General features: G+C 48.9%; 1 protein-coding gene across 1 annotated transcript; it reads right to left on the reverse strand.

The window, feature by feature from the left end:
• Positions 1 to 278: 278 nt before the first annotated feature.
• Positions 279 to 20,663, reverse strand: LOC135551941 (SH3 domain-binding protein 5-like). The gene is made up of 9 exons (XM_064983234.1): positions 20,037 to 20,663; positions 19,479 to 19,541; positions 16,947 to 17,075; positions 7,699 to 7,863; positions 4,363 to 4,493; positions 2,173 to 2,215; positions 1,864 to 2,080; positions 1,446 to 1,775; positions 279 to 1,210 (listed from the first exon to the last, which is right to left on the reverse strand). The coding sequence occupies exons 1-9, from the start codon at positions 20,115 to 20,117 to the stop codon at positions 1,029 to 1,031; spliced, it is 1,341 nt and encodes a 446-aa protein (XP_064839306.1). The 5' UTR covers positions 20,118 to 20,663; the 3' UTR covers positions 279 to 1,028.
• Positions 20,664 to 22,064: the final 1,401 nt, after the last annotated feature.

Genomic DNA, 22,064 nt, shown 5'->3' on the forward strand with positions numbered 1-22,064 from the left:
AAAGGGCACAAACACACAGACAGGGAGTCTCAGAGCTCTGACGCAAGTCATGAGATAACACTGCACCAGCTGAGAGTAGCAGGAAGAAAACACTCTCGCCAGTGTGTGTGTGTCAGGTAGTGTTTGTTTACATCCATTAGCATTGAGGGAGAGACACAATGGTGACTTTGGGGTTAAAGTGTGTGAGTGTGTTGGGGGGCAGGTTCCTGTTTGTGAGGCTACAGTGCGTCAGTGTCAGACACACACAGACACACACAGACACACACAGACACACACAATGAAGTGCCAGGACGTGTTTTATTCTAAGAACAGATACATAGTGTAGGTCAGAGACACAGAGCATAAACATAGACTCTCTCTACTGGAGTCAGGCTGTACTCTCCCCATACACCATACAGGAGTCATACACCAACACTACAACTGCACTGAAACAGTCTCTACACACACTGTCGCCCTACCTACCACGCATAGCGACACACACAAACTCGTACAACACATAGTAATTGCAAACAACCCCGGTCAGTCTATGTGAGGGAGAAAAACTGCAGTAACAACCCCAGTCACACACACACACACGCGCGCGCTGAGACCACAGTAACCTCTGCCCCTCACACACGTTGTGGGATCAGGGGAGCCGGGGGGCTCAACAGCCATATTTACATATCTCTTTCCAGGATCATTCCAACATGTCACAATAGTAGAAACTCCCCCCAGCTTACACCAATCAATAGCTTTTAAATCCATGACAGTGATTGTGCAAGTCCACCCTTTTTGGAAGATTGGGACACAGCCATAGCAATGTCTCTTTCCCCTTCCAGGTTATTCCAGATCAGTTCTGGGCAAGATCAAAAATGGCACCCTATTGCCACTATTCCTTATTTCCTATGCATGGAATAGGTTGTGATTTCAGATTTGTCCCTGGAGTGAATAAAACACATTGTAATGTTACTGAAGTTCATAGAAACGCTCAGTTAGAGTTTAGGCTTAAAGGTCATGAGTCAAGGGTAAGAGGTGAAGTTGTCTGTCCGTTAGGCGCTGTTGGTCTGGAGGATGGTAAGGTTGGGAATATGTGTTGTAGTGGCGGAGCTGGAGGTTGTCTTGGGGTCATCCTTGGAGTCGTCGTTCCCTGGATGAAGTGGGTGTGTTAGTGTTAGGGTCAGCTTACTTAGACCTGCCTCCAACTTCTGCTCCGCGCCCTCTGCTCTGTCCCCTACACACACACACACACACACACACACACACACACACACACACACACACACACACACACACACACACACACACACACACACACACACACACACACACACACACACACACAGAGTTAAAGGTGAATAAACTTATTTTCTAACATACAATCCTATAAACAGTAGCCCAACAATAATCCAAACAATTAACACATTTATAGACACAATGTCACTGGAAAAACACATACACACACACACCTCTTTCCTGGTCGCAGTCTGGGGAGGAGGCTCCACTGCACTGGGAGCGGGGACCGAGGAGAGGAGAACCACACCTCGACTCTGGGCTTAGCCAGCCGCCTGGACTGTGTCCCTCCATGGCATTGGGACAGGACGAGGACATAAGGGATGGACAGGGGGAGAGGTAGGCAGAGGGGGTGGAGAATGAGGAGGAGGGCAGGTCCAGGGGGGTGGAGGGGTAGGCATGGAGAGAAGAGGAGGGCATATCGAGGGGAGCGGAAGTGGAGTGTGTTTTTGTCTCTTCCTCTGATCCACCACAGTTTCCGCCTTCATCAAACGTCACAGATGCCACTGGAAAACACACACAAATTAACATACACACAAAGATACACACATTAAAACCTGGCTGTGTGCACGTATGTGTGTGTGTGACACTCACAGGACAGTCCGTCTGACTCCATCTTGAAGTTGGTGATGTCCTCATTTCCCCCCTCCCCCTCAGCCCCCACGCCCCTCCCTCTGGTTCCCATGGTGATGGAGTGTCGCCGGGAGTGGATCTCCTCGGAGATGGTCTCTAGGTTATGTAGCGTTGTGCTGTAGTCTGCCTTGGCAGCGGTCAGCTTGGCCTGAAACTTGTCTACATGTTGTCTTAGTTGCTGAGAGAGAAGAAGAGACGTTACAACACAGGGTGTTACAACACACAAACAACTTATTGTGTATCTATGGCAACAATAAACACTGTACATACCTCAAGTTGTAGGTAGTATTTTGCCTTCAGTTCAAAATATGGCCTGCAGGTGGAGAGAGAGGGAGCGGGGGAGAGAGAGAGAGGGCGGGGGAGAGAGAGGGAGCGGGGGAGAGAGAGAGAGTGGGGGAGAGAGAGGGAGCGGGGGAGAGAGAGGGAGCGGGGGGAGAGAGAGAGAGCGGGGGAGAGAGAGAGAGCGGGGGAGAGAGAGAGTGGGGGGGAGAGAGAGGGAGCGGGGAGAGAGAGGGAGCGGGGGGAGAGAGGGAGGGGGGGAGAGAGAGAGCGGGGGGGAGAGAGAGAGAGCGGGGGGAGAGAGAGAGGCGGGGGGAGAGAGAGAGGGCGGGGGAGAGAGAGGGAGCGGGGGAGAGAGAGAGAGAGAGAGGGAGCGGGGGGAGAGAGAGAGAGGGCGGGGGGGAGAGAGAGGGAGCGGGGGGAGAGAGGGAGCGGGGGAGAGAGAGGAGCGGGGGGAGAGAGAGCGGGGGAGAGAGAGAGAGGGAGAGGGCGGGGGGAGAGAGAGAGGCGGGGGGAGAGAGTGGGGGAGAGAGAGGGAGCGGGGGGGAGAGGGAGGGATGGCGGGGGGGGAGGAGAGAGAGAGAGGGGGGGAGAGAGAGAGGGCGTGGGAGAGGAGAGTGGGGGAGAGAGAGAGAGAGGGCATGGGAGAGAGAGAGTGGGGGAGAGAGAGAGAGAGGGCGTGGGAGAGAGAGAGTGGGGAGAGAGAGAGAGAGGGCGTGGGAGAGAGAGAGCGGGGAGAGAGAGAGAGAGGGCGGGGGAGAGAGAGCGGGGGGAGAGAGAGAGGGCGTGGGAGAGAGAGTGGGGGAGAGAGAGGGGGGGGGGGAGAGGGAGGGAGGGGGGAGAGAGAGGGCGGGGGGGAGAGAGAGGGAGCGGGGGGGAGAGAGTGGAGTGGGGGAGAGAGGGGGAGGGGGGGGAGAGAGAGAGCGGGGGAGAGAGAGAGAGGGCGGGGGGGAGAGAGGGGGGGGGGAGAGAGAGGGAGCGGGGGAGAGAGAGGGAGCGGGGGAGAGAGAGAGGGCGGGGGAGAGAGAGAGCGGGGGAGAGAGAGAGGGCGGGGGAGAGAGAGGGAGCGGGGGGAGAGAGAGAGTGGGGGGAGAGAGGGAGCAGAGGGAGAGAGAGAGAGAGAGCGGGGGGAGAGAGAGAGCGGGGGGAGAGAGAGGGAGCGGGGGGAGAGAGAGAGAGCGGGGGGAGAGAGAGAGCGGGGGTGAGAGAGAGAGATGGAGCGGGGGAGAGAGAGAGAGATGGAGCGGGGGAGAGAGAGAGAGCGGGGGAGAGAGAGAGCGGGGGGGAGAGGGAGAGATCAGAGGAGAGAACAGGGGGAGAGAGGGAAGGCGAGAGAGAGAGAGAGAGAGAGAAGAGAGAGAGAGAGAAGAGAGAGAGAGAGAGAGAGAGAGAGAGAGAAGGCGAGAGAGGAGAGAGAGAGAGAAGGCGAGAGAGAGAGAGGAGAGAGAGAGAGAGGCGAGAGAGGGAGAGAGGAGAGAGAGAGAGAGCAGGGGGAGAGAGGAGCGGGGGGGGAGAGGGAGAGATCAGAGGAGAGAACAGGGGAGAGAGGGAAGGCGAGAGAGAGAGAGAAGGCGAGAGAGAGAAGGCGAGAGAGAGAGAGAAGGCGAGAGAGAGAGGAGAGAGAGAGAAGGCGAGAGAGAGAGGAGAGAGAGAGAAGGCGAGAGAGGAGAGAGAGAGAGAAGGCGAGAGAGAGAAGGCGAGAGAGAGAGAGAAGGCGAGAGAGAGAGGAGAGAGAGAGAGAGATAGAGATTTGAATCACTAGTTCTTTCAGAGCGCTGTATAGTCGTTATAGCAACCATGAACCTCTGGAAAAATAACACTCCACCTCCAACAGCTGCTACATTCCACAGGCCCTTAAGGGAAACACACACTTCGCCCCCAAACTCACACACACACACACTACTCCAAAACTCACACATAGTACAAACACACACACACTACCCCCAAAAATCTCAAACACACACATACAATCACACACACATATACCTACACTATGCCCAAACTCATACACAACAGGCACAGGCCTTCCCGGCCAACATCTGCAGGTCATCACATTCAGCACTGAGGGGCCCAAGATAGGGGCGGCTGAGTGTGTGTATCGTTCCTTTATCTTCTCAGCTTGTCAGTCACATTAACAGGACCAAAACACACACACACACACACACACACACACACACACACCTGGACTTGTTGATGGTGCGTTTTAGTTTCTTCTCCAGCTGTCTCATATGACTGATACAGGCGTTATAGTGGTTCGCCGTCTTTCTGTGCTCTAATTCGCTACGAGTCCTCACCGTCTCCGCCTCCATCACCTGCAACAGCCAATAGGGTGACAGAGTCAGTCTAGCAGAGTCAGTCTTTGGTGTTTGTGCGTTGATCTATTCCACCAAGATCAAGCTACTACTACTACTAATAGTGACGCGCCTCTCACCATGAGGATCAGTCTTTTTCAGACATTCATTTCCTGTGTTTGAGGGGAGCAAAATCTACTTGTCTCTTATATCTTGCTGGATTGATTGCTTTCATTTTTCTCTGGCAATTCTTTCCCACTCTTCCTTGTGCCATTTGTTTTTCCCCGTTAACGTTACGATCACAGAAACGTTTGTAATGACCTGTCAAACACACTGGTAATGGCTAAAATGGGCTCAGTGGAATACATTGTCATTCCGCTGCATCTATATAAGAACGGAAAAGCTTAGTTGGGGATTTAACGCATCGTCTCTACACTTACATCACAAGAAAGAGAAGAAAGATCACTTTATTTTGGTGGCCGTTTTTTGTGCAATTAAAAAAAGTCCTAATTTAATGGAGTTGAAATGTTCACAAATGAGATGCGCTGAAATGAAAGCAACTTCCTGAAATGAACACTCAGGTTATAGTAGTATTATGTCTGATCTTGCAGACAATGTAAAGAATGTTTAGATAGGTGTAATCTAGAGCTAAGCCTGTTGATTTTTCATCTGAGGGTATCCTGCTTTTGACACACTTGTTGAATAATGCAACAGAACGTGACAACAAGAGTAATTAATGAGGCAGTCGAGACGGCGCTTGTGGGTGCAGGTAGGCCGAGACAGCGCTTGTGGGTGCAGGTAGGCCGAGACAGCGCTTGTGGGTGCAGGTAGGCCGAGACAGCGCTTGTGGGTGCAGGTAGGCCGAGACAGCGCTTGTGGGTGCAGGTAGGCCGAGACAGCGCTTGTGGGTGCAGGTAGGCCGAGACAGCGCTTGTGGGTGCAGGTAGGCCGAGACAGCGCTTGTGGGTGCAGGTAGGCCGAGACAGCGCTTGTGGGTGCAGGTAGGCCGAGACAGCGCTTGTGGTTGCAGGTAGGCCGAGACAGCGCTTGTGGGTGCAGGTAGGCCGAGACAGCGCTTGTGGGTGCAGGTAGGCCGAGACAGCGCTTGTGGGTGCAGGTAGGCCGAGACAGCGCTTGTGGGTGCAGGTAGGCCGAGACAGCGCTTGTGGGTGCAGGTAGGCCGAGACAGCGCTTGTGGGTGCAGGTAGGCCAAGACAGCGCTTGTGGGTGCAGGTAGGCCGAGACAGTCCAAGACTTTGGTGGCTGCAGCCCTATTTCACCCCTTTAGGTAAATTAACTTATTCATACAGTGCCTTGCGAAAGTATTCGGCCCCCTTGAACTTTGCGACCTTTTGCCACATTTCAGGCTTCAAACATAAAGATATAAAACTGTATTTTTTTGTGAAGAATCAACAACAAGTGGGACACAATCATGAAGTGGAACGACATTTATTGGATATTTCAAACTTTTTTAACAAATCAAAAACTGAAAAATTGGGCGTGCAAAATTATTCAGGCCCTTTACTTTCAGTGCAGCAAACTCTCTCCAGAAGTTCAGTGAGGATCTCTGAATGATCCAATGTTGACATAAATGACTAATGATGATAAATACAATCCACCTGTGTGTAATCAAGTCTCTGTATAAATGCACCTGCACTGTGATAGTCTCAGAGGTCCGTTAAAATCGCAGAGAGCATCATGAAGAACAAGGAACACACCAGGCAGGTCCGAGATACTGTTGTGAAGAAGTTTAAAGCCGGATTTGGATACAAAAAGATTTCCCAAGCTTTAAACATCCCAAGGAGCACTGTGCAAGCGACCGTCCCTCTAAACTTTCAGCTCATACAAGGAGAAGACTGATCAGAGATGCAGCCATGATCACTCTGGATGAACTGCAGAGATCTACAGCTGAGATGGGAGACTCTGTCCATAGGACAACAATCAGCCGTATATTGCACAAATCTGGCCTTTATGGAAGAGTGGCAAGAAGAAAGCCATTTCTGAAAGATGTCCATAAAAAGTGTTGTTTAAAGTTTGCCACAAGCCACCTGGGAGACACACCAAACATGTGGAAGAAGGTGCTCTGGTCAGATGAAACCAAAATTGAACTTTTTGGCAACAATGCAAAACGTTATGTTTGGCGTAAAAGCAACACAGCTCATCACCCTGAACTTACCATACCCACTGTCAAACATGGTGGTGGCAGCATCATGGTTTGGGCCTGCTTTTCTTCAGCAGGGACAGGGAAGATGGTTAAAATTGATGGGAAGATGGATGGAGCCAAATACAGGACCATTCTGGAAGAAAACCTGATGGAGTCTGCAAAAGACCTGAGACTGGGACGGAGATTTGTCTTCAAGCAAGACAATGATCCAAAACATAAAGCAAAATCTACAATGGAATGGTTCAAAAATAAACATATCCAGGTGTTAGAATGGCCAAGTCAAAGTCCAGACCTGAATCCAATCGAGAATCTGTGGAAAGAACTGAAAACTGCTGTTCACAAATGCTCTCCATCCAACCTCACTGAGCTCGAGCTGTTTTGCAAGGAGGAATGGGGAAAAATGTCAGTCTCTCGATGTGCAAAACTGATAGAGACATACCCCAAGCGACTTACAGCTGTAATCGCAGCAAAAGGTGGCGCTACAAAGTATTAACTTAAGGGGGCTGAATAATTTTGCACGCCCAATTTTTCAGTTTTTGATTTGTTCAAAAAGTTTGAAATATCCAATAAATGTCGTTCCACTTCATGATTGTGTCCCACTTGTTGTTGATTCTTCACAAAAAAATACAGTTTTATATCTTTATGTTTGAAGCCTGAAATGTGGCAAAAGGTCGCAAAGTTCAAGGGGGCCGAATACTTTCGCAAGGCACTGTATATACACAAATGAACCCGGTGTGTTTATGCAATTGAGGCACATATAACTTTATTTTAAGACATTTTTTTTAATACCTGAAACCACAAGAAAATGTATATTTGATTGCATTAAAAAAAAGATACATGTGAATTCCCACCAAAAACTCCCTTTCACTATTTGTCTGTGCCAGTAAAATGTTTTTATCTGCAATAATGCCGTCAATATCTGATGTATTTTAAAAATTCTAAAGGTTTTGATGACCATTGCTACTACAAATGCCTAATCAAGCTAAGCAAGCTAACAAACCCAGTCGGTCACAGTCTGCACACACTGTAGCTTTCCAGGACCAAGAGTGTGTGTTTACCCACCCTGTTGGTGGCGTGGTTGAGCATCTCCTGCCAGGCTGAATCAAACTGTCTGCTGTCCTCCTCCAGGAGTCTCTCCTCTGCCAGGGCGATGGTCTCTTTAGCCGCCCCCAGGATCTCCACCGCCCTCTGAAACTCCCCCGTCGCCCTCTGGGCCTCCAGCTGGGCCTGGGGGGGGGGTTATGAATGCTTTAACGTACTTTAATGAATACCTGAATACTTTATTTAAAGGGAAATGTACTTTGCACGATCCCTCTTGCAAAAATAGGTTTCTAACCTTCTGGTTATTATTCCTGGTTAAATAATGGTTATATAAAAAACAGACAGGACGGGGCGGAGAGGGGATGATGTTGGGGAGAAGAGGGGATGATGGTGGGGAGGAGAGGGAACGATTGTGGGGAGGAGAGGGGACGATGGTGGGGAGGAGAGGGGACGATTTTGGGGAGGAGAGGGGACGATGGTGGGGAGGAGAAGGGATATTGGTGGGGAGGAGAGGGGACGATGGTGGGGAGGAGAGGGGACGATGGTGTGGGGAGGAGAGGGGACGATGGTGGGGAGGAGAGAGGATGATGGTGGGGAGGAGAGGGGACAATGGTGGGGAGGAGAGGGGATGATGGTGGGGAGGAGAGGGGACGATGGTGGGGAGGAGAGGGGACGATGGTGGGGAGGAGAGGGGATGATGGTGGGGAGGAGAGGGGACCATGGTGGGGAGGAGAGGGGACGATGGTGGGGAGGAGAGGGGACGATGGTGGGGGGAGAGGGGACCATGGTGGGGAGGAGAGGGGACGATGGTGGGGAGGAGAGGGGACGGACTGGGAGGACTGGGAGGGGGGGAAGCAGAGGAGAGGACAGGGAGGGGGGGGAAGCAGAGGAGAGGACAGGGAGGGGGAAGCAGAGGAGAGGACAGGGAGGGGGAAGCAGAGGAGAGGACAGGGGAGGGGGAAGCAGAGGAGAGGACAGGGAGGGGGAAGCAGAGGAGAGGACAGGGAGGGGGAAGCAGAGGAGAGGACAGGGAGGGGGAGGAAAGCAGAGGAGAGGACAGGGAGGGGGAGGAAAGCAGAGGAGAGGACAGGGAGGGGGGAAGCAGAGGAGAGGACAGGGGGGGGAAGCAGAGGAGAGGACAGGGAGGGGGGGAAGCAGAGGACAGGGAGGGGGAGGGAGGAAAGCAGAGGAGAGGACAGGGAGGGGGAGGAAAGCAGAGGAGAGGACAGGGAGGGGAGGAAAGCAGAGGAGAGGACAGGGAGGGGGAAGCAGGGAGGAGGAGGACAGGGAGGGGGGAAGCAGAGGAGAGGACAGGGAGGGGGAGGAAAGCAGAGGAGAGGACAGGGAGGGGGAGGAAAGCAGAGGAGAAGACAGGGAGGGGGGCAGAGGAGAAGACAGGGAGGGGGGGAGGAAATCAGAGGAGAGGACAGGGAGGGGGGCAGAGGAGAAGACAGGGAGGGGGAGGAAAGCAGAGGAGAGGACAGAGGAGGGGGGGGCAGAGGAGAGGACAGGGAGGGGGAGGAAATCAGAGGAGAGGACAGAGAGGGGGGGGGGGCAGAGGAGAAGACAGGGAGGGGGAGGAAAGCAGAGGAGAGGACAGGAGAGGGGGGGACAGAGGAGAAGACAGGGAGGGGGAGGAAATCAGAGGAGAGGACTGGGAGGGGGGGGCAGAGGAGAAGACAGGGAGGGGGGAAGCAGAGGAGAGGACTGGGAGGGGGAGCACATCAGAGGAGAGGACTGGGAGGGGGAGCACATCAGAGGAGAGGACTGGGAGGGGGAGGAAATCAGAGGAGAGGACTGGGAGGGGAGGAAATCAGAGGAGAGGACTGGGAGGGGGAGGAAATCAGAGGAGAGGACTGGGAGGGGGAATGTGGGAGTAGAAGAAGAAAGACTGAGTACTTTAGTGTTCTGGATTCTCTGAAGCGAGCAGCTTCACTACACAGCTACTGTTGTAATAGGAATAGCTACTGTATTTAGGTCTATATAAACACACACACATACAGAGCAGAGCAGCTTCTCATAATTATTTAAAGTACTTAATCTCTTTCTGAACACAAGACGTTAGAGAGAGAGAGAGAGAGAGAGAGAGAGATGCTCAAGTTCAAACTCATTTCCATCACAAAGACCTGGTTTAATCAACCTCCATTCTTCTCTTTCTCTCCATCCCTGTTTCTCTCAACATCTCTCTCCGTACCTTTCTTTTTGTGTATATACAGAGCCTTCGGAAAGTATTCAGACCCCTTGACTTTTTCCACATTTTGTTAAGTTACAGAATTATTCTAAAATAGATGAAATAGTTGTTTTCCCTTTAATCCATTTTAGAATCAGACTGTAATATAACAAAATGTGGAAAAAGTCAAGGGGTCTGAATACTTTCCGAAGGCTCTGTATATACAAAACAATTCTTATAAAAAATAAATCTGCTGTACCCCCCCACTTCTAAAACCAAAGTTGCGCCCCTGGTGTATTCACTGTCTCAGTCACATTCAAAGGTCTCCTTCAGAGTCAGACACTCACATGTGTCTCGATCTATACCCACTCACCAACAAGAGTTCATACACTCCACCCCAAGCAGGCTGAGGGCCCTAGTGAAGTGCTCTTGAAATATACATACTATAGGAGTGATGGGTGTGTGAGTGAGTGTGTGAGTAGTTCTACAGTGTGAGAGTGCTAGGGTCTAAACAGAGCTTTCAGAGGTCGGGGTTTAAAGGTCAGGGGTTATCCAAACAGATAGCTAAGGAGAGCCATGATAACACTGTATGCCTAGGGGCGGGGACCCTCCAGCACTACCCAGCAGGCCCCCTCTGCCCCTACTCACTACCCCTCCCCAACACTCTAATAGGTGTTTTAACTCACTCACTCTGGGGTTAACAGGTTTAGCTTGAGCTATTTCTCACTCTGGGGTTAACAGGTTTAGCTTGAGCTATCTCTCACTATGGGGTTAACAGGTTTAGCTTGAGCTATCTCTCACACTGGGGTTAACAGGTTTAGCTTGAGCTATCGCTCGCTCTGGGGTTAACAGGTTTAGCTTGAGCTATCTCTCACTCTGGGGTTAACAGGTTTAGCTTGAGCTATCGCTCACTCTGGGGTTAACAGGTTTAGCTTGAGCTATCTCTCACTCTGGGGTTAACAGGTTTAGCTTGAGCTATCTCTCACTCTGGGGTTAACAGGTTTAGCTTGAGCTATCTCTCACTCTGGGGTTAACAGGTTTAGCTTGAGCTATCTCTCACTCTGGGGTTAACAGGTTTAGCTTGAGCTATCTCACTCTGGGGTTAACAGGTTTAGCTTGAGCTATCTCTCACTCTGGGGTTAACAGGTTTAGCTTGAGCTATCTCTCACTCTGGGTTAACAGGTTTAGCTTGAGCTATCTCTCACTCTGGGGTTAACAGGTTTAGCTTGAGCTATCTCTCACTCTGGGGTTAACAGGTTTAGCTTGAGCTATCTCTCACTCTGGGGTTAACAGGTTTAGCTTGAGCTATCTCTCACTCTGGGGTTAACAGGTTTAGCTTGAGCTATCTCTCACTCTGGGGTTAACAGGTTTAGCTTGAGCTATCTCTCACTCTGGGGTTAACAGGTTTAGCTTGAGCTATCTCTCACTCTGGGGTTAACAGGTTTAGCTTGAGCTATCTCTCACTCTGGGGTTAACAGGTTTAGCTTGAGCTATCTCTCACTCTGGGGTTAACAGGTTTAGCTTGAGAAGATATGAGATGGAGGGGGAAAGGATGAAGGGAAGATAGGAGGGATTGAGATGTTTTTCTCCTCTCGTAATTGACTGCGCACTTTCATTTTCTCTCCCCCCTCCCCCTTCTCTCTCTCCCCTTCTCTCGCTCTCCCACTCTGCCTCCCCCTTATCTCTCCCCTCTCCCCCTTCTCCCCCCCTCGCCCCCCTCCCCCTTCTCTCTCTCCCCTTCTCTCGCTCTCCCCCTCCCCCTTATCTCTCCCCTCCCCCTTCTCTCTCTTCCCCTCCCCCTTATCTCTCCCCTCCCCCTTCTCTCTCCCCCCCTCCCCCCTTCTCTCTCCCCCTCCCCTTCTCTCTCTCCCCCTCCCCCTTCTCTCTCTCCCCCCTTCTCTCTCTCCCCCTCCACCCTCCCCCCTTCTCTCTCTCTCCCCCTCCCCCTTCTCTCTCTCCCCCTCCCACTTCTCTCTCTCCCCCACCCCCTTATCCCCCCTTTTCTCTCCCCCTGCTCCCCCTCCTTCTCTCTCTCCTGGACTACTTTATGGTCTCAACTAAAGACACCAGACACACAGTCGTATATTTAACAGAGACTAACCTTCAAACATCACAAATGATAGACCCTAAAACGTTTATGCCTGTGTGTGTGTGTGTGTGTGTGTGTGTGTGTGTGTGTGTGTGTGTGTGTGTGTGTGTGTGTGTGTGTGTGTGTGTGTGTGTGTGTGTGTGTGTGTGTGTGTGTGTGTGTGTGTGTGTGTGTGTGTGTGTGTGTGTGTGTTGGGTAAAACACAAGCAAAGCATTCTCTCCCTAAACCACTGAAACTTTGTTAAGACAAATCTCACAAGCACAAATCCCACAATCTCCCAGCACAGGCACAGGAAGGGGCCAGGAACTCCCGCCTCTCTTGCTCTTACCTCAGGAAGTGTGTGTGTGTACACTACTGCATTACCATGTGAAGCACCTTGACACCCAATGACCTTGACAAAGCTATGTGTAAATTGCATCCTTAGTTATTTATTCTGTACAAATTCAGTATGCCTGCATGTCTCTAAGATGTCTCTAAGACACACAAACACACACACACACACACACACACATATCCCTTGTGACACATATCACCTCACGCACATCATACTCTCACTCCACTTCCATAATCAGACAAACACATACGCACTTCACCACAACACACAGATAACTGTTTGCCGGTTGTAGCCCCCCCCCCTCTCTGTCTCTTCCTTACTCTGAGACAGTCTGTTGGGCTGCACTAGTGTGTGAGAGAGAGTGACAGACAGACAAAGAGGGAGACAGCTTCGCTGAAAGAGAGCTATGAACCTTAAATATTAAAAGTCAGTACTAAAGGTCAAGAGGACTAAAGTCAATAGAGTACTAAAGGTCAAGAGCACTAAAGTCAATAGAGTACTAAAGGTCAAGAGGACTAAAGTCAATAGAGTACTAAAGGTCAAGAGGCCTAAAGTCAATAGAGTACTAAAGGTCAAGAGGACTAAAGTCAATAGAGTACTAAAGGTCAAGAGGACTAAAGTCAATAGAGTACTAAAGGTCAAGAGGACTAAAGTCAATAGAGTACTAAAGGTCAAGAGGACTAAAGTCAATTGAGTACTAAAGGTCAAGAGGACTAAAGTCAATAGAGTACTAAAGGTCAAGAGGACTAAAGTCAATAGAGTACTAAAGGTCAAGAGGACTAAAGTCAATAGAGTACTAAAGGTCAAGAGGACTAAAGTCAATAGAGTACTAAAGGTCAAGAGGACTAAAGTCAATAGAGTACTAATGGTCAAGAGGACTAAAGTCAATAGAGTACTAAAGGTCAAGAGGACTAAAGTCAATAGAGTACTAAAGGTCAAGAGGACTAAAGTCAATAGAGTACTAAAGGTCAAGAGGCCTAATGTCAATAGAGTACTAAAGGTCAAGAGGACTAAAGTCAATAGAGTACTAAAGGTCAAGAGGACTAAAGTCAATAGAGTACTAAAGGTCAAGAGGACTAAAGTCAATAGAGTACTAAAGGTCAAGAGGAGTAAAGTCAATAGAGTACTAAAGGTCAAGAGGACTAAAGTCAATAGAGTACTAAAGGTCAAGAGGACTAAAGTCAATAGAGTACTAAAGGTCAAGAGGCCTAAAGTCAATAGAGTACTAAAGGTCAAGAGGACTAAAGTCAATAGAGTACTAAAGGTCAAGAGGACTAAAGTCAATAGAGTACTAAAGGTCAAGAGGACTAAAGTCAATAGAGTACTACAGGTCAAGAGGATTAAGTCAATAGAGACCTAAAGGTCAAGAGGACTAAAGTCAATAGAGTACTAAAGGTCAAGAGGACTAAAGTCAATAGAGTACTAAAGGTCAAGAGGACTAAAGTCAATAGAGTACTAAAGGTCAAGAGGACTAAAGTCAATTGAGTACTAAAGGTCAAGAGGACTAAAGTCAATAGAGTACTAAAGGTCAAGAGGACTAAAGTCAATAGAGTACTAAAGGTCAAGAGGACTAAAGTCAATAGAGTACTAAAGGTCAAGAGGACTAAAGTCAATAGAGTACTAAAGGTCAGGAGGCCTAAAGTCAATAGAGTACTAAAGGTCAAGAGGACTAAAGTCAATAGAGTACTAAAGGTCAAGAGGACTAAAGTCAATAGAGCACTAAAGGTCAAGAGGACTAAAGTCAGTAGAGACCTAAAGGACAATGGAAATAGTGTTTTTTCTGTAATAGGGGATTAATGATCAATGGGTCAGGAATTTCAGGAATTGGAGGAATTTCAGACTCATACCTGCATGGCAAGTTCTCATTGGTCCAATTAATTGTTTATATATATATTGAACCTGAAATAGGACACTTGTTATTTGGTCATTGGCCCAGTTTTATTGCAAGGAATTCTAATTGGTCAACCACAGGCTAGGGTTGGGTTCTAAAACTACATCCTGCCTTTTGTTCAGGAGAGAATCACTGAGGACAGGGGAGAATGAACATCTACCTTTCAGCATAACATCTCCTCTTTGAACAAACCTATTTTTCTACCCCTGATTTGATTTGTAGTATGTGTTATTGAAGAGAAATGTCAACTGCTAACAACCTCCTGAACCTTCCACTCCTCTCCGTCTCCTCTCAGTCTCCTCTCCACTCAGTCTCCGCATCGGAATATCAGAGGAGAGACAGTAGTGGGCTGGGAAGTGGAGGGGGTAGTGGCGTGCGCTGGGGAGTGGAGAGGATAGTGCAGGGTGGTGGCGTGCGCTGGGGAGTGGAGAGGGTAGTGCAGGGTGGTGGTGTGCGCTGGGGAGTGGAGAGGGTAGTGTGCGCTGGGGAGTGGAAGGGTAGTGAGTGGTGGCGTGCGCTGGGGGCGTGGAGAGGGTAGTGCAGGTGGTGGGTGGCGTGCGCTGGGGAGTGGAGGGGATAGTGCAGGGTGGTGGCGTGCGCTGGGGAGTGGAGAGGATAGTGCAGGGTGGTGGCGTGCGCTGGGGAGTGGAGAGGATAGTGCAGGGTGGTGGCGTGCGCTGGGGAGTGGAGAGGATAGTGCAGGGTGGTGGCGTGCGCTGGGGCGTGGAGGGGGTAGTGCAGGGTGGTGGCGTGCGCTGGGGAGTGGAGGGGGTAGTGCAGGGTGGTGGCGTGCGCTGGGGCGTGGGCGTGCGCTGGGGGTGGAGGGGTAGCAGGGTGGTGGCGTGCGCTGGTGGGGCGTGGAGGGGTTAGTGCAGGGTGGTGGCGTGCGCTGGGGAGTGGAAGGGGTAGTGCAGGGTGCTGGCGTGCGCTGGGGGGGAGTGGAGGGTGTAGTGCAGGGTGGTGGCGTGCGCTGGGGGGCAGGTGGGGGTAGTGCAGGGTGTTGGCGTGCACTGGGGGAAGCTGGGGGTAGTGCAGTGCACTGGGGGGAAGCTGGGGGTAGTGCAGTGCACTGGGGGGAAGCTGGGGGTAGTGCAGGGCGCTGGGGGAAGCTGGGGGTAGTGCAGTGCACTGGTGGGAAGTTGGGGGTAGTGCAGTGCACTGGGGGAAGTTGGGGGTAGTGCAGTGCACTGGGGGGAAGCTGGGGGTAGTGCAGGGTGGTGGGGGGAAGCTGGGGGTAGTGCAGTGTATTGAGGGTAGTGCAGTGTACTGGGGGTAGTGCAGTGTATTGAGGGTAGTGCAGTGTACTGGGGGTAGTGCAGGGAATCTGGTGAGGGACAATATATGCCACTTAGCAGACACTTTCAGTTCATTGAATCCTAACATCTTTTAGTTTGTATGTGATGTGATCCCTGTGGGAGTTGAACCCACAACCTTGGTGTTGCAAGCGCCACGCACTTACCAACTGAGCTAAACAGAAACAGGATGAGATGGGGGGGGGGGAGAGAAGGAGGGAGGATGAGAAGAGTAGCTGTTGGATCAGCCTCCTCCATAAAGCAGGTCACATATGAAATATGAAATATTCAGACATGAATCATAACTCAACAATGGAAGGGTTTATCCCCAAGGCTCACTGTGGGCTGCTAGCTAGATAAGGCTGTGGCCTATTTATGTCACTCTCCTCTTTCATATACACACACAGCCACACAAATACACAGTACACTGCCACACACACAGCAAGTCAATGCATGTGGGTGTTTGTGAGCTGGTTCAGACCCTGCGTTGTGTCCCATCATATCTGAAAGCTCTCAATAATCCTGCCACACAGCTGAAGCTGTCATATACACATGCTGTACCTCTACATTGACCAGGCTGATGGAGAAAGTGAAACCTAGGACACACACACTCTGTCCGCTTGTACCCCCCAGCCAAACTCTTTCCCGTCAAAGCACAGACAGGTCAGCTACATTTTTAGTTGGCAGACACACACACACCAGTCATTTGTTGAATGACTGAAACGCTGCCCTCTCATATGCTGTTGCCAGGGGTGAGGAACCGAGCCCCCTGGGGGGTCTGAATATCTGCCATGAGCCAATCAGAGTAGCTATAGGAGGTGGGCGCGACAGGAGGGGCAGAGGACCTGTCTCAAAATACCCACAATACCCCTGGCTGGCCTCCTCTCCTGGTCTCCACACATCCCCCCCATCTCACGAACCCCCCCGCTCACTCACTCACACACCCACACACAGACAGACAGACAGACAGACAGACAGACAGACAGACAGACAGACAGACAGACAGACAGACAGACAGACAGACAGACAGATTAGAGAGGATACATAAAGAAAGGATTAAACACCTCCACCTGAGAGACTCGTCTATCCCCCTACTAACCCGATGACAGAGTGTGTGTGTGTGTGTGTGTGTGTGTGTGTGTGTGTGTGTGTGTGTGTGTGTGTGTGTGTGTGTGTGTGTGTGTGTGTGTGTGTGTGTGTGTGTGTGTGTGTGTGTGTGTGTGATCAGTCTGAGTTAGAGAACGGGAGTATGACAGAGTTATAAATAGACACAACGTGACTGCTAGTCTGGCTGTGAACTCCTTGAGTGTGTGTGTGTTCTCATTAAAACGTTCCTATCATGTACACTGTTGGACCCTTGCCTGTCTGGCTACCTGCCCATCTATCTGTCTGAGAATCTGTACTTCAGAAGACCACCGGCTCTACTCAAGGTCTAATGTAATGTTTGAATGTGTGTGTGTGTGCGTGTGTGTGTGTTAGTGTGTGTGTGTACCTGTCTAGCCACTCTCCTGGCCTCCCAGTAAGGTTTGGAGTCTTCTACAGCTCTGCCGATTCTCTTCACCTGCTCATCCAGCTTCACTGTGGCTTCTACCAGCACCGCACGGAACCTCTGGCGACAGTCCTACACACACACACACACACACACACACACACACACACACACACACACACACACACACACACACGCAAACACACACAAACACACACACAAACACACACACACACACACACACACACACACACACACACACATACACACACACATACACACACACACACACAAACACACACACACACAACCACACACACACACAGCAGTTAGTAAAGTATCAATAAATCTCCATATTCAAAGACCTTCCCTCAGGGATCCTATACTGAATGTATGACATCTTTTCCTGTTCTATTCTATTGTCACTACTGCATGTTAGCTCCACAGACAGGGGGTGCTCAGTTGTACACAGAGAGTGTATATTTAACACTGTATCAGTGTCTCTGTGTTCTGTTGTTATGGAAAGTGTTTTCGTTCCCCTCCTCTCCTCCTCACTTCTCCTCCTTTCCTCCTCTTCTCCATCCCAAATCAGAGAACTGAGATAGTCAGGCTTTGTGCTTTTCTCAAAAGAGCTGTGTCAACTAACTCAATACAACACTAACCCACTTAACCTAGCACACACAAACCACCAGCCTGCAGACAGGAACATTACCACTATGCTGTTATAAATTGTCTAAAATGGTCTAATGTCTAAAATTAGGGGCTGAGAAATGCATCTATCTCCCCGTCAAAGAGATATGTGTGTGTGTGTGTGTGTGTGTGTGTGTGTGTGTGTGTGTGTGTGTGTGTGTGTGTGTGTGTGTGTGTGTGTGTGTGTGTGTGTGTGTGTGTGTGTGTGTGTGTGTGTGTGTGTGTGTGTGTGTGTGTGTGTGTGTGTGTGTGTGTGTGTGTGTGTGTGTGTGTGTGTGTGTGTGTGTGTGTGTGTGTGTAGGTGTGTGTGTGTGTAGGTGTGTGTGTGTGAAGGCGTGTGTGTGTTTAGCACCAGCTTTGTGAATCAGATTTAGGTGCTGTAACACCTGCATCCTGTCGTCATATGAGAAAGGTAGGAGGTTACAAAGAGAGGGGTAGAGATGGATGGGGAAGAAGAGAGTGGGGAGGAGGGGGACTAGAGGGGAAACTAGCTTCCTGTGACCTCGTCACACTTCCGTGATTGTTTCTGTGGTGATGGAGGTATGATGCAAAGGTTTCTGGGACATCCACTGAGAGATGTTTAAAATAAACATGTTAATATTTGTGGCTCTGGAAAAGAACATGAACTAAAACAGTGGTCCATAAAGTTTCAAGCCTCCTGATACTGTGACGCACCACGACTAACAGCATTACAAATGTCTTTCTAATAGCTGATGGCCAGAGACAGAGAGAGCAAGAGAGAGAGAGAGTAGTCCCAGGGTTTAATGGTCAGCGAGAGAGGCCACTCAGGCTTGTCTACCCTACAGGGTCTTTAGACGGGGTCAAGCCAGTCTACCCTACAGGTTCTCTAGAGGGGGTCAGAGTCACCTTTGTTTATAACGTAAACAACTTGACATACCTAACATACCTCGCCTTCAGACATTCTCTTTCGATGGACTAGATTCCTAGATATATACAACACACTGTGTGTATAACACATGCCTTACATGTGGATGTGTATAATATATGTGTACTCTTCCCGAAACACAAGGAATATACTGACATTTCCACTAAGTACTCAACGTTTTTAGTAAACTCCCTCTCCCCATCTCCCTCTTTTTCTCCCCCTCTCCCTCCCCCCTCTCTCTCTTTCTCTCTCTGTCTCTCCCCCTATCTCTCTCTCTCTCTGCCTCTCTTTCTCTCTATGTCTCTCCCTCAAACTCTCTCTCTCCCTCTGTTGTTGTTTTAACCTCTCTGGGCTCAAAGGCAAGAGTTTGGAAGAGATCGTATTTCTAATGAAAACCAGAAAAGAAAAGGAGATGGTTTAGGACGAAATGAAGAAGTCAGTCTTGGAACATACTGCTAAAGGCTCAAAAACAGGACAGAGTTGTGTCCCTCCAAACCAGGAACAAGCTCCTCTTTTATCCAAAAACAACCTCAATTTAGCATTATAGAAACTTTAAATAGTGTGTTTATATCCGGAGTAGGGGGTAGGGCATAGGGAGTAGAGAATAGGGATGAATAGGGAGTAGGGAGGGGCAGTAGGAAATGTGCTGTGTGAGATTCTTTCTGACCAGAAATTCCATCCAGGAAAACTGTGACACGCATCACACAGGGACCGTGTCCCCTACAGATGTAGGATCTTAATCTGAGCCTGTTTGCTACAACAGGAAAATAATCCTGCAGCAATAGGAAATGTGAATGATTATCTGGATTATAATTGATGGACATTTTTGTAGGGGTTGATTCAGTTTTCGTCTGGGGAAAATCAAGTCTGAAATTTCAAAGTGGAAATTACAAACTTCAAAAGCCTTTTAAAATCCCAAATACACTACAAGTTTACAATTTCCTGCATTCCTGGCCTACCTCCAGCTCTGTCTCCCAGCGGTTGATGTCATCTGTAGACTGGTTCAACTTCTCCAACTCCCCCTGTTTACACACAACACACAGGAGACAGGGAGGAGGGAAGGAGGAGAGAGGATGATATAGGGTGGAAAGAGAATGTAGAGATTGGTAAGAGAAAGGATGGAGTGTGTAAATAGAGAGAAGAAGGAGAATGGAATGAGGAGAATAGAATTGGAGGGAAAGCGAAAAAGATGGAGGTATGAAAAGAAAAGCAGGGGAGTGTTAATTCAAATATGTCATGATCTCAGCCAGGCCCTAACACATCTGGAGATGGTTAAACGTTGAACGTGTGTGTGTGTGTGTGTGTGTGTGTGTGTGTGTGTGTGTGTGTGTGTGTGTGTGTGTGTGTGTGTGTGTGTGTGTGTGTGTGTGTGTGTGTGTGTGTGTGTGTTGCCTCTAGATAACCTTCACTTATCTTTACCACCTCATGTCCCATTGTCATTCCGACATGCATAATAACGTAATAACATCATCATATCTATCTTGCTACAATAATAACAGCTAGGCTAATCACTGTACCTGGATCCTGGGGTCCAACTCTTCCTCCTCGTGAAATTCACACTTTTCCTCTGATCTGTTTCCATTTTCCAACTTCTCCATATTTATTTGTTTTTGGGGGGGTTATTTGAACCAGGGTGCTATACAAAATGCGACCCCCGCCGAGATGAGACTTCAGCGGCTAGTTTAGTTCAGGCGGTCCGTTGCCTCTGACTACACCCGTAGAAGACTCAACAGTATGATAGAATCCACCGCAAGCTTGCAAATACACGAATATACTGCAGTTAGATAGAGAATGGGAGATGCAGGAAAACGTGTCTGTCTGTAGCTCATCATTGAAATGAATCCCACAGACACAACAGTCGGTTCTGCTGAAAGCGACTCTCCCCGACAGATACTGACCGTGTGAGTGAGTTCGAGGGATTCCACTAGTTACCAAAGCCAAAAAGTCATAATTGGCTATATCGTAAAAATTCGTGAAACAAAAATGTGATTTTTGGTCTTAATTTAAATTTAGTGTTGGGCATAACGTTAGCAGTGTGGTTAAGGTTAGGGTTAGATTTAAAATCACATTTTAAGAGGATACATTTCAGAAATAGGCGGGGTTTACGACTTTGTGGTTGTGGTAACTAGTGACGACCGCGTTATAGAGAGGCACGAGAGAGAGACAGAGAGATGAAGAATGCAAAAATCTAAGAAAGAAATCGAGAGACAGAGACACAGAAACCCTGAGCCTACGCCTTCCCTATGTTGAATCACTAAAACAATACAGAAATACCCTACGGGAAAAGAAGGAGCAGCACTTTAGAAAACAGCTCAATGTAATTGAAGAACCAATAGACTCTCACCACTCCTGAGAAAATTGGAACAAGCTAAATAAACAACAACAAGAATAGTTATCTATCCAAAACGGAGATGATTGGGTAAACCACTTCTCCAATCTTTTTGGCTCTATAACAAAGAACAAACAGCAAAAAAAATATACATGATCAAATACTAATCATAGAATCAACTATTAAAGACTACCAGAACCCACTGGATTCTCCAATTACATTGAATGAACTACAGATACAAACCCTCCAACCCAAAAAGGCCTGTGGTGTTGATGGTTTCCTCAATGACATTATAAAATATACAGACCACAAATTCAAATTGGCTGTACTTAAACTCTTTAACATCATCCTTAGCTCTGGCATCTTCCCAAATATTTGGAACCAAGGACTGATAACCCAATCCACAAAAGTGGAGACAAATTTGACCAATAACTATCGTAGGATATGCGTCAACAGCAACCTTGGGAAAATCCTCTGCATTATCATTAACAGCAGACTAGTTCATTTCCTCAGTGAAAACAATGTACTGAGCAAAAGTTAAATTGTCTTTTTACCAAATTACCATACGACAGACCACGTATTCATCCTGTACTTTACAAACTAACAAAACAAAGGCAAAGTCTTCTCATGCTTTGTTGAATTCAAAAAAGCTTTTGACTAAATTTGGCATGAGGGTCTGCTATATAAATTGATGAAAATGGTGTTGAGGGAAAAACATACAACATTATTAAAATCCATGTACACAAACAACAAGAGTGGCAAAAAACACACATTTCTTTCCACAGGGCCATGGGGTGAGACAAGGATGCAGCTTAAGCCCACCCTCTTCAACATATATATCAATGAATTTGCGAGGGCAATAGAACTGTCTGCAGCACCCGGCCTCACCCTACTAGAATCTGAAGTCAACTGTCTACTGTTTGTAGATGATCTGGTGCTTCCGTCCCCAACCAGGGAGGGCCTACAGCAGCACCTAGACTTTCTGTATAGATTCTGTCTGACTTGGGCCCTGATAGTGAATCTCAGTAAGACAAAAATTACAGTGTTCCAAAAAAAGTCCAGTCGCTAGGACCACAAATACAAATTCCATCTAGACACCGTTGCCTTAGAGCACACAAAAAACTATACATACCTCGGCCTAAACCTCAGCGCAACAGGTAACTTCCACAAAGCTGTGAATGAGCTGAGAGACAAGGCAAAGAGGACCTTCTATGCC

The sequence above is a fragment of the Oncorhynchus masou genome, chromosome 13, assembly GCF_036934945.1.
Source record: "Oncorhynchus masou masou isolate Uvic2021 chromosome 13, UVic_Omas_1.1, whole genome shotgun sequence".
In the NCBI taxonomy this organism is placed as follows: Eukaryota; Metazoa; Chordata; class Actinopteri; order Salmoniformes; family Salmonidae; genus Oncorhynchus; species Oncorhynchus masou.